The sequence below is a fragment of the Oncorhynchus gorbuscha genome, linkage group LG08, assembly GCF_021184085.1.
Source record: "Oncorhynchus gorbuscha isolate QuinsamMale2020 ecotype Even-year linkage group LG08, OgorEven_v1.0, whole genome shotgun sequence".
Taxonomy (NCBI): domain Eukaryota; kingdom Metazoa; phylum Chordata; class Actinopteri; order Salmoniformes; family Salmonidae; genus Oncorhynchus; species Oncorhynchus gorbuscha.
Window position 1 is genome coordinate 35,193,488 of NC_060180.1, and position 13,324 is coordinate 35,206,811.

The 13,324-nt window shown below is 43.9% G+C and overlaps 1 protein-coding gene across 3 annotated transcripts in view; it reads right to left on the bottom strand.

Annotated features, from left to right (window-relative positions):
- The window catches only part of LOC124041541 (CUGBP Elav-like family member 5), a 50,790-nt gene extending 39,657 nt beyond the window's left edge, over nt 1–11,133 (bottom strand). For all 3 annotated transcript variants that reach the window (XM_046359246.1, XM_046359244.1, XM_046359245.1), the window contains exons 1-2: nt 10,786–11,133; nt 9,829–9,911 (exon numbers count right to left, since the gene is read on the bottom strand). In XM_046359246.1, the coding sequence (XP_046215202.1) occupies nt 9,829–9,911; nt 10,786–11,128 (426 nt within the window). In that variant the 5' untranslated portion in view covers nt 11,129–11,133. The remainder of the gene's footprint in view (nt 1–9,828; nt 9,912–10,785) is intronic.
- Between the last annotated feature and the right edge of the window lie 2,191 nt (nt 11,134–13,324).

Here is a 13,324-nt window from a genome sequence, read left to right on the forward strand (position 1 = left end):
AGCACACTACCACTCCACCCTTCTATAACACAGCACACTACCACTCCACCCTTCTATAACACAGCACACTACCACTCCAACCTTCCATTACACAGCACACTACCACTCCACCCTTCCATAACACAGCACACTACCACTCCACCCCTCCACCCTTCCATAACACAGCACACTACCCCTCCACCCTTCCATAACACAGCACACTACTACTCCACCCTTCTATAACACAGTACACTACCACTCCACCCCTCCACCCTTCCATAACACAGCACACTACCCTCCACCCTTCCATAACACAGCACACTACCCCTCCACCCTTCCATAACACAGCACACTACCCCTCCACCCTTTCATAACACAGCACACTACCCCTCCACCCTTCCATAACACAGCACACTACCCCTCCACCCTTCCATAACACAGCACACTACCTTCCACCCTTCCATAACACAGCACACTACCCCTCCACCCTTCCATAACACAGCACACTAAACGGTTACTTTAACCATATCTACATATCTACTTTTATAGACTCGCTACTGTATATAGCCTGTCTTTTTACTGTTGTTTTATTTCTTTACCTACCTATTGTTCACCTAAAACCTTTTTTGCACTGTTGGTTAGAGCCTGTAAGTAAGCATTTCACTGTACACCTGTTGTATTTGGCGCACATGACAAATACACTTTGATTTGATTTGACTACCACTCCACCCTTCCATAACACAGCACACTACCACTCCACCCTTCTATAACACAGCACACTACCACTCCACCCTTCCATAATACAGCACACTACCACTCCACCCTTCTATAACACAGCACACTACCACTCCACCCTTCCATAACACAGCACACTACCACTCCACCCTTCTATAACACAGCACACTACCACTCCACCCTTCTATAACACAGCACACTACCACTCCACCCTTCTATAACACAGCACACTACCACTCCACCCTTCTATAACACAGCACACTACCACTCCACCCTTCTATAACACAGCACACTACCACTCCACCCTTCCATAACACAGCACACTACCACTCCACCCTTCTATAACACAGCACACTACCACTCCACCCTTCCATAACACAGCACACTACCACTCCACCCTTCTATAACACAGCACACTACCACTCCACCCTTCCATAACACAGCACACTACCACTCCACCCTTCCATAACACAGCACACTACCACTCCACCCTTCTATAACACAGCACACTACCACTCCACCCTTCTATAACACAGCACACTACCACTCCACCCTTCTATAACACAGCACACTACCACTCCACCCTTCTATAACACAGCACACTACCACGCCACCCTTTCATAACACAGCTCACTACCACTCCACCCTTCCATAACACAGCACACTACCACTCCACCCTTCTATAACACAGCACACTACTACTCCACACTTCTATAACACAGCACACTACCACTCCACCCTTCTATAACACAGCACACTACCACTCCACCCTTCTATAACACAGCACACTACCACTCCACCCTTCTATAACACAGCACACTACCACTCCACCCTTCTATAACACAGCACACTACTACTCCACCCTTCTATAACACAGCACACTACCACTCCACCCTTCTATAACACAGCACACTACCACTCCACCCTTCTATAACACAGCACACTACCACTCCACCCTTCTATAACACAGCACACTACTACTCCACCCTTCTATAACACAGCACACTACCACTCCACCCTTCTATAACACAGCACAGTACCACTCCACCCTTCTATAACACAGCACACTACCACTCCACCCTTCTATAACACAGCACACTACCACTCCACCCTTCTATAACACAGCACACTACCACTCCACCCTTCCGTAACACAGCACACTACCACTCCACCCTTCCATAACACAGCACACTACCACTACACCATTCTATAACACAGCACACTACCACTCCACCCTTCTATAACACAGCACAACTTTTGAGGACTGGGAAAAAACAGGAAATGTAGATTTTGGGGTGTGCACCAGCCAGAGACCGTTGTTTGGTTAGCTATGCTTCTGTAGCGCTCATGTGGTTGCAGAGTTTGCAAAACAAATTGCCGCTGGATTGATGCAAATAATCATGATATCATTCTGCCAGGTCAAATTCATGCAAGTTCAATACTTTTAGTTGATTTCCTACTAAGTTCAATAAAAACAAAATGAATTCTGTCTTAATGTCTAGATTCAGTGATTCCGACCGGGATTTTATACAGCCCTACAAATGGAAACAGTGGTTGTAAAACCGTACATACAGACACCACAAGAGTTTGGTGGCACCTTCATTGGTGAGGACGGGCTCATGGTAATGGCTAGCGTGTTATAGGTGGAATGATATCAAATGCATCAAACACATTCCATTTACCCCGTTCCAGCCATTATTATGAGCCGTCCTCCCCTCGGCAGCCTCGACTGGTCGACACACACGCACCACACACATTACACCGTACAGACACACAGCACAGCCCTTAGATACCAACGAGCCTCAGGTTACGGCACACACATGAACATACACACGAACACACACATGAACATACACACGAACACACACATGAACATACACACGAACACACACATGAACATACACACGAACACACACATGAACGCACATACACACACTTTGTATTGTCTTCTATGTGTTGACTCCCAAAAAGGGGAACTAAAACCAATGGGGAACCAATGCATGTAAAGAAACCTGGAATTGAACATATTTCTGCATCTCAGGCTGCATGTATTAGCAGTTTGTTTAACTGTGAGCAGCCTATTGCAAACACAGTTGTTGTGATGCTGATCTAAAGCCCTCTGGGGTCTTAATACTTCTGGTTTAACTTTGTTAAATAATAGATGTGGGCTGACTCTTCCTCCGAAGGTTCTGCTGCTGCCGGACTTCGGGGAGTGTTCTCCTAGCGAGATAAAACGCTCTCACAGAAAAATATAGAGCACATTAATACACAGGCTCTCTGAGAAAGACTAAACATGCCCGTGTGTAAGTGTGTCCTACTATGACGTATTCATGTGTTCTTGGCAGGCACCTCTCTCTACTAGGAAACATGGACGAGATGAATAATGTGTTGCATCTCAGCAAAGCACTGTAGCAATTAAAACCAACGAAGACAGGCAGTGTAGACAGACATATACTGCAGTTGGACATGGTCAGAGGGAGAAAGAAGGATGAGAAAGAGAGGCATAGGGGAGTGACAGAGAGAAAGAGTAAGAGAGAAACAGAGAGGAGGGCCAAACATGTGAGATAATGAGAGACTCAGCAGTGACAGAGAAGGTCATGGTCATCAACCTGAGGGACACACACACACACACACACACACACACACACACACACACACACACACACACACACACACACACACACACACACACACACACACACACACACACACACACACACACACACACACACACACACACACACACACACACACACATAGTTTTGATATCTTCACTATTATTCTACAATGTAGAAAATAGTAAGCATAAAGAAAAACCCTTGAATGAGTAGGTGTGCCCAAACTTTTGACTGGTACTGTACATATACAATGTTGTGCACTTATCATGAGTTTACTGTGCTGTAAATGCACAGAGTAACAGAGGGATTCTGAGGTAGAACACGCACACGCACACGCACACGCACGCACACGCACACACACACACACACACACACACACACACACACACACACACACACACACACACACACACACACACACACACACACACACACACACACACACACACACACACACACACACACACACACACACTTTTGATATCTTCACTATTATTCTACAATGTAGAAAATAGTAAGCATAAAGAAAAACCCTTGAATGAGTAGGTGTGCCCAAACTTTTGACTGGTACTGTACATATACAATGTTGTGCACTTATCATGAGTTTACTGTGCTGTAAATGCACAGAGTAACAGAGGGATTCTGAGGTAGAACACGCACACACACACACACACACACACACACACACACACACACACACACACACACACACACACACACACACACACACACACACACACACACACACACACACACACACACACACACACACACACACACACACACACACACACACACACACACACACAGCATATCCCTGTGTCATCACCTGTGTCTTTTGAGAATGATTCCGTCACAGTGAGGATCACCATGTGGAACAACACTATCTAATCGGTTTCTGTGCACTGGATTAATGAGAGCACAAGTCGCAAGGGGAGCGTAAACCACAATGGTGCCGCTCATGGGGCTCTACTATAGCCTAGTGGCCTGGCTCAGGTCGTGAATCCATCAATGTGAGGCAGAAATGTCACGGCCAAGCGCATAATAGATTGTGAACAATGTATCAACAATACACAAGCATTCACTAAGACACAGACATAGAATTTCTGGTGGCACATTGTTCAAAGGAATCTGTGTGTACTGCATGTATGTTTGTGTGTCTGTGCATGCGCCTGTGTTAATCTTCATTTCAAAACTTTATCCGCTGTTTTGCGAAGGCTATTTGTTATTATACCTCCCCTAGTCTATCTATGCCATAAAATAAAAATATATTTAAAAAAAACTTCCCCACGCCTTTTCATTGGCTAAACATGGACGTCAATCGTCACACTAAACACTTGTTTTAATGGCAGTCTGTCTGTCTAACCTACACCCCACCAAATCTATTATTAAGCCTAATTAATTTTGCATTACAACATCGCAGATGAATAATAGATCAGAAGTGAGGGATAAGAGAGAGAGGGGAGGGGGAGAGGGAGAGACATGCAGAGAGACATGCAGCTGCACAGTGCAAGCAGCCAATTATTTCTGATGAAGCTGTCACTCCTCCAGTAAAAGGAGAGAAGGGTGAGAAAGAAAGAGAGGGATGTGAGAGGAAGGGAAACGGCAATTAGAGACGAGTGAAAACCTCCTCTGCGCACACACACACACACACACACACACATACACACACACACACACACGCGTGCACACGCACACACACACACACACACACACACACACACACACACACACACACACACACACACACACACACACACACACACACACACACACACACACACACACACACACACACACACACACACACACACACACACACACACACACACACACACACACACACACACACACACACACACACACAAACACACACGAAAGAGAGAGCTAGGATTCAAAAGAAAGAGTGGGGTGAGAAATAACTAGATAAACCATTAGAGGGAGGGATAGAGACTATGAGAAAGAGAACGAGAGTGAGAGAGACAGGGAGAGAAAGATTTAGTAAGACAGAAAGAGAGAGGAAGAGACAGAGTGAGAGATAGGGGAAAGAGAGAGTGACAGGGAGAGAGGAGAGTGGCATTAATATGGGTTAGCGGGCATGAGAAGAGCAAGCTGTTATTTTCCATTTCACACTGCTTTGGGGGGTTGGCCCTGTTATAGTATTTTATTCGACACATTCGAACTTCCCATCTTGTATGTCGGCTATGTGTCTGAAACTCAGTGAGTGAGTGAGTCTGTGGATCCCAAATCACCACCTTGTCCCTACCAACTCGCTCTGAGTGCCTTCCATTGTCAAGTGTTTCTGACGAACCTCCGAGGGTGACTTACAGAGAGGGGAAATGGGACCAAGAAACCCATCAACTTCGGGACACACTCCTGACTTGTAAGATTCACTTTTTAAATAATAAAACAAGCATGAAATTCAAATGAACAAATCCCCGCTGTAGTTTTACCATATATAGTCACAGTTAAACATTTCATTTGGGGGATGTTATATCTGTTACATGTGTCAAGCCTCGAAATCGGACATAAATAAATGCACGTGAATATAACAAGGCACACCTCCATTCTTGTGTATAAAATGGAGCAAACTCCTAACATATCGCAGTGCGTGTCGGGATAGCACTTCGCCCTAAAGCCTGATGCCTTGCTGGCTCAGTCGAAGTGGCTATCTGAGGGTCTAATTAGCCCCAACACCCTCAATAATTTTCACTCCCTGTGCTTTGGGACACTTGTGCAACTGGCAGAGGCGTGTGTGAAGGCAAACGGAGGGCGGAAGGGCAAGGGGAAGTGGTGAATAAGGATTCAGCAACAGAGTGCGCTGTCTCTCTGTGTCCTTCCTTTGCTTCTCCACCTCCCTCTCCCTCCTTCGCTCTCTCTCACTATGGATCGATTTCAGTGTATTTGAATTCTTTCATTTATAATTTGTATTAGGATACAGAATTTGAACATTATATTTTTTAAATTTGTATCACTTAATTCATAAATAAAAACTTGTATTTCATAATATGAAACTGAATTGAATGCATATTACATTCAGTTTTAAAATTTGAATTGAATTTAAAATTCAATATTTGTATATTCAGTTTCGATATGGTATATATTGCAATCATTGTCCGTGTATCAAGTTTACAAACTATAATTTCAAGTTCATCAAAGTTTATATTCTGTATTCAACTTCTCAGATGCATTCAGATTCAGTTTTCAAATTAATTTCTCTAAATTGAAATTCAAAACCAGAGAAAAAAATCAAAAAAATCTTGAGAACAGAGAGAATCAAACTCTCTAAACAGAAGCTTATGGCGGTTTCTGAATCCAATGTGGCGGCATGCTGAATATATTTTCCCATTTAAGTGCAACAGAGGTGGTTTAGGATCCATGCATGTGATGAGCAACCTTGCCTGAGACCTGAAGACGTATTAGTTTGACTGTTAGGGTTCTAACCCAGGTCTCCTGTGTGCCAGACAATGCAACTTTTCAGGTCTCAGACAAGTTACTCGTCACGCGAGCGTGGTCACCAAACGACTTGTGTTACACTTTACCCCCATTTGACCTCCTTGAAAATATTTATCCAAGTCAGAGGACCAATGCCTAGGCTTTAGTTCAGCTAGCTAACATAGGGGCGGAAGGTAGACTAGCGGTTAAGAGTGTTGGACCAGTAATTGAAAAGTCGCTGGTTCGACTAGGTGAAAATCAGTTTTTGCGTCCTTGAGCAAGGCACTTAACCCTAGCTGATCTGGATAATAGTGTCTGCTAAATGACAACTTTTTTCAAATTCAGTCAGTCACGTTACGCTTAGAATGACTAAACCCTTGCCAGTGTTTAGATACTGACTGTTTCTTGGAATTGATGGCTTTTACAGAAGTGACTTTACGTAGCAGGTTAGAAGAACTAATGCAGCAGGTTAGAAGAACTAATGCAGCAGGTTAGGAGAACTAACGCAGCAGGTTAGGAGAACTAACGCAGCAGGTTAGGAGAAGTAACGCAGCAAGTTAGGAGAACTAATGCAGCAGGTTAGGAGAACTAATGCAGCAGGTTAGGAGAACTAACGCAGCAGGTTAGGAGAACTAACGCAGCAGGTTAGGAGAAGTAACGCAGCAGGTTAGGAGAACTAACGCAGCAGGTTAGGAGAACTAACGCAGCAGGTTAGGAGAACTAACGCAGCAGGTTAGGAGAACTAATGCAGCAGGTTAGGAGAACTAACGCAGCAGGTTAGGAGAACTAACGCAGCAGGTTAGGAGAACTAACGCAGCAGGTTAGGAGAACTAATGCAGCAGGTTAGGAGAACTAATGCAGCAGATTAGGAGAACTAATGCAGCAGGTTAGCAGAACTAAACCAGCAGGTTAGGCGAAACTAAGGTAGCAGATTAGGATAACTAACACATCAGGTTAGGAGAATTAACATAGCAGGTTAGGAGAATTATGTTAAGGTTAGGAAAAGGGTTAGGCTTAGCTGAAATGCTGTCCCTGACGTGACAACTACATGGAGCTATAATCCATCTAGCCACAACCGCACTGTAGAAGCCATCAGTCCAGAGAAACCATCGGTATCACAACACCTGGACACTTGAAACAAACCCGTTTACCATAAAACTAAGACCTGTCCAAGGAACAGATCTTCAGGTTCCTCATCACATAAGGATGGCTCACCGAACCACGCTCTTCTGATGAGTAACCTTGCAGGAGCTTGAAGACTTGTATTAGTGTAGCAGATGGGGATGGTGTAAAACTCACTCCTCAGCCTGATGTGTCGCCCCGCAATTGAAGAAGGCCTTTTTTAATAGCACGCGGGGTTGGAATGCTTCAGGAGTGTGGTCACGTGTGTTTTTGAGGGAGAAATCCCGAGTTCTAGTCTCCAAATGAGCTGAATCAGGGGGAAGCGGTACTCGCTAAGCGGGCAGCGTGACATCCTTTGCAACGGTGCCACTGGACTGAGATCTGACGTTGCGCTTGTTCAACCACTGGGGTCGCTGTGAAGTGAGTTTGGGGGGGGGGGGTGACATTGTGTCGTCCTTTACCTGAACTTATCCCTATGCTTTGTCTAAGTAGGCTAACACAGTCTTGTGACATGCAGGAGACCTGGGTCAAACCTTATAGAGGCCAAATTCCTTTTGTTTTTTTGTGACACCCCCATCTAACATGTCCTGCCTGGCCTGTGAAATATTAGGGGAACCGAAGACAAGTCCATGTTGCAGAGAAGCTTTCTTGAATAATAACTTATACCCAACATGGTTCAAATGCTAGAGCCAAATAAGGAAGAACATATATTCAATATGTCACATTGGCTTTAGAAACTGCTAGATGCTTCTGTTTACCACAGTGAGTGTTTGATTCTATCTGTTCTCCTCTACTTTCCCTGGCTGGCAATGTACCACCATCTGATGTTGTCTCCGGTTTTGAATCTGAATTTAGAGAACTGAAATTGAAAACTGAATCTGAATTCATATGAGAAGTTGAATATCCAAAACTTTGGATTTGGTCAACTTGAAATTAAGGTTTTTAAACGTGATACACAGACATGAATGCAATATCTACCATATTGAAAATGAATATATAAATGTTGACTTTGAATATTTAATTCAATTGATATTGAATTGTTAAACTGAATGTAATATCAATTCAACACAGTTTCAAAACATGAAATACAAGTTCAATTTATGAATTAGTAGTTCAATATGTGCATTACACATGTTAAAATATTAAATACAAATTCTAGGTCCTAATGCAAATTCAACATTTTGGAATTCAAATGCAATTCTATTGGCTCTGAAATCGCTCCATAGTCTCCAAACACACACACTCTCTCTCTCTCTCTCTCTCTCTCTCTGTATGTGTAGTGGGCTGGAAAGAAGAGGAGCAGAATTCGATTATTTTATGTAACGGAATGCTGCTCTCTACACTGCTGCCACTTGGCATTGACCTACAATGAATCTAGACAAACAAATAAAACACACACACACGCACACGCACACACACAAACGCGCACACCCATATCCCTCCTTTTCATCTCACTCCCTCTCTCTTTCCTTTCTGCCTCTCCTTTCAGATATTTCTTTCTCATCTGCTTTCTCTCTCTTTCTGTCTCTATCTGCCTCACTCTTCAGTTTCCCTTCTCTCGCGTTCTGTCTCTCTCTCTCTCTCTCTCTCTCTCTCTCTCTCTCTCTCTCTCTCTCTCTCTCTCTCTCTCTCTCTCTCTCTCTCTCTCTCTGCCATTCCTGCCCCTGCTATTCCTGCTCATGCATGGCTCACAGAGTGAACAGTCTCAAGCTATCTACATGGCTCTGTTTACTGCTGTTTGTACAGTACCTTCTCTTTCTCTCTTTCACTCCCCCCTCTCCCTCACTCCTTTCTGTCTCTCTCTCACTCTCCTCTCTCTCATTCTCCCCAATCCTAAAGGAATTGGCAACTCTTCCCCAGATGTCTTTGGGAAAAAGCTTTTATACCATCTTTCATTCTGTACAAAACCCTGGCAGTATGTAGGCGGCGGAGTACTCACCCCAGGTAGGGTTTTCTGCTCATGCAATGCATTCTGGGCTTTGATGGCAGAATCCCGGGCACAGTAGGTGAGAAACGCACAACCTGTCAATCAAAACAGATCAACAAGGGTTAGTCACACACACACTTTTTAATTTAATTTAATTTAACCTTTATTTAACTATGCACCCTTGCTTTCAAACACTCTCTCTCTGTCTCTGTCTCTGTCTCACACACACACACACACACACACATGCTTGCTCACTCGCACACACTGATATACACACACACACACACACGCACACGCACACACACACACACACACACACACACACACACACACACACACACACACACACACACACACACACACACACACACACACACACACACACACACACACACACACACACACACACACACACACACACATGAAGGACACATAGCCTAATCCTGTTGATCATGTATGTAGAGCTTGCCAATGTGATGCAAAGACATGAGCGTTGATAAAAAAATACATAACATTTCGACAATAAACATTGAGATCCTTTTGATTTTTTGCCAGATATTCTAAATGTTTGTTTGCATCACGACACACTAGGATGGCGAGAGGATAAACTGTAGGCTTTGCGCGCACCTGGCGCAAAACGGTTAAGATAGGTGTGTAATAATTAGGGCAAGAAAAAAAGAGTTGGGATGGTACAGTAGCCCTTATAGCAAAATAAATGTACCTGATATTTACCGAATATCCCACAAGTCACATGGGGTTTTTAGTAGGAGCCTACAAGGTACCTAGGCTAACACACTACAGCTAGAACAGACATCACAAGAGAGAATAGATGATGAGAGACTATCTATCACAAAAAAGGTACAAACATGGAATGACTATTGCGTTTCATACAGATCATAATTACAGTAATTACAATGTAACGACCAACTGTAGCCTAAGAGGAGGCGCAGACCCGACATAAAACGCTACCTTTATGCATGCCTGTGTATCGGTCCTTCAGAACAGACAGTTCGTGGATTTTCCCAAACTGTTCAAAGAGAGGTTTGAGGTCTTTTTCCTCGAGGTTCCGCGGAATCTGTCCAATGAAGAGCTTGATGGCGTCCTGGTCTTTCATGGCGCCGCAGTCCGTGTGCATGCAGACAGTTTCTGGTCCGTTCATGGGTTTCGGAACCGGGATGTGCGCGAGCTGATTCTGATGAGGGATAAGTAGGAGCGGCTGCTGTAGAAGCAGGTTGACGGGGGCGGGATGAGTCGGCTGGGGATGATGCTGCTGCTGATCCCTTCTGCTTTCACTTTGCGTAAATCTGGCCATGCTGAGCGGGGAGCAGGTTGGAGGAGAGTGACAACACACACACTGAGACACACACACACTAGTACTGAGATGGAGAGAGGATGCACTCAGATGGAAACGACACGGGCTTGAAGATAATCTTTGGTTCTTGAGCGACACCTCCAGGAGATGATGATTTACTGACTCAAGGATAGATATACACTACATGACCAAATGTTTGTGGACACCTGCTCGTCGAACATCTCATTCCAAAATCATGGGCATTACTAGGGAGTTGGTCCCCCTTTGCTGCTATAACAGCATCCACTCCTCTGGGGAGGTTTTCCACTAGATATTGGAACATTGCTTATGGGACTTGCTTCCATTCAGCCACAAGAGCATTAGTGAAGTTGGACACTGATGTTGGGTGATTAGGCCTGGCACACAGTCGGCATTCCAGTTCATCCCAAAGTTGTTAGATGGGGTTGAGGTCAGGGCTCTGTGCAGGCCAGTCAAGTTCTTCCACACCAGTCTCGACAACCATTTCCGTATGGACCGCACCACTCGGGAGCCCAGGATTGTCATGCTGAAACAGGAAAGGGCCTTCCCCAAACTGCCACAAAGTTGGAAGCCCAGAATCATCTACAAAGTCATTGAATACTGTAGCATTAAAATGTCCCTTCACTGGAACTAAGGGGCCTAGCCTATACCATGAAAAACAGCCGCAGACAACTATTCCCCCTCCAGCTAATTTTACAGTTGGTGCTATGCATTGGGGCGTGTAGCGTCCTCCTGGCATCCGCCAAACCCAGATTCTTCTGTTGGCTTGCCAGATGGTGAAGTGTGATTCATCAGTCCAGAGAACACGTTTCCACTGCTCCAGAGTCCAATGGCGGCAGGCGTTACACCACTCAATTTTTACACTGTATGTGCTTCAGAACTCTGCGGGCCAATTCTGTGAGCTTGTGTGGCTTACCACTTCGATGCTGAGCCGTTGTTGCTCCTAGACGTTTCCACTTCCCAATAACAACACTCAGAGTTGACCCGAGCAGCTTTAGCATGGCAGACATTTTCCGAATTGACTTGTTGGAAAGGTGGCATATTATGACGGTGCCACGTTGAAAGTTACTGAGCTCTTTGGTTAGGCCATTCTACTGCCAATCTTTGTCTATTGAGATTGCAAAGGGTGTGGCTGAAATAGCCGAATACACTCATTTGAAGGAGTGTTTACATACTTTTGTATATGTAGTGTAGCATAGTAAACGTAAATCCTGGACAATTATACTGAACAAAAATATAAACGCAACATGCAACATTTTCAAAGACTTTACTGAGTTACAGTTCCTATAAGTCAATAACAGTAAATACAAAACAACAACATCCTTGCCTTCTTTGTACTAACACTTGTCTTTTCCTACTTGCACGGACTTTGTTGATAACTACTTTGAGGAAAAATGTACTTGCTAAACTGTGATATGTGGTTGACTCTCACAAACCATCTTAAGATAAATGCACTAAGTGTAGTCGCTCTAGATAAGAGGGTGTGCTGACAAAAATGTCAAATGTAAATACAGTGCCTTGCAAAAGTATTCAGACCCCTTGGATTTCTTCACATTTTCTTTTGTGTTACAAAGTGGGATTAAGATGTATTTAGTAGTCATTTTTGTCAACAATCTACACAAAATACTCCGTAATGTCAAAGAGGAAGAAAAATGTACAACAACAACAAAATAAGTTTTAAAAAATTAAATAACTAAAATATAGTTGTTTCATAAGTATTCATAAGTATTTTCGCCCTGAGTCAACACATGTTGGAAACACCTTTGGCTTCAATTTCAGCTGTGTCTACTTGGGTAAGTCTATAAGAGCTTTGCACACCGGGATTGTCCAACATTGCCCATGATTTTTCTCAAAATTTCTCAAAAGCTGTTTCAAGATGTTGGGGATCATGCTTACAGCTATTTTCAAGTTTTGCCAAAGCTTTGTCAAGCAAATTTAAGTCAAAACTGTTACTTGGCCACTCAGGAGCATTAATTGTCTTCTTGGTAAGCAACTCCAGAGTAGATTTGGAGTTGTGTTTTAGGTTATCGTCCTGCTGAAATTTGAATTCCTCTCTCATTCTCTGTTGGAAAGCAGACTGAAGCAGGTTTTCCTCTAAGATTTTTCCTCTGCTTAGCTTCATTCAGTTTATTTTTTATCCTGCTTGTCATATTTGCAGATGACAAGCAAACCCATACC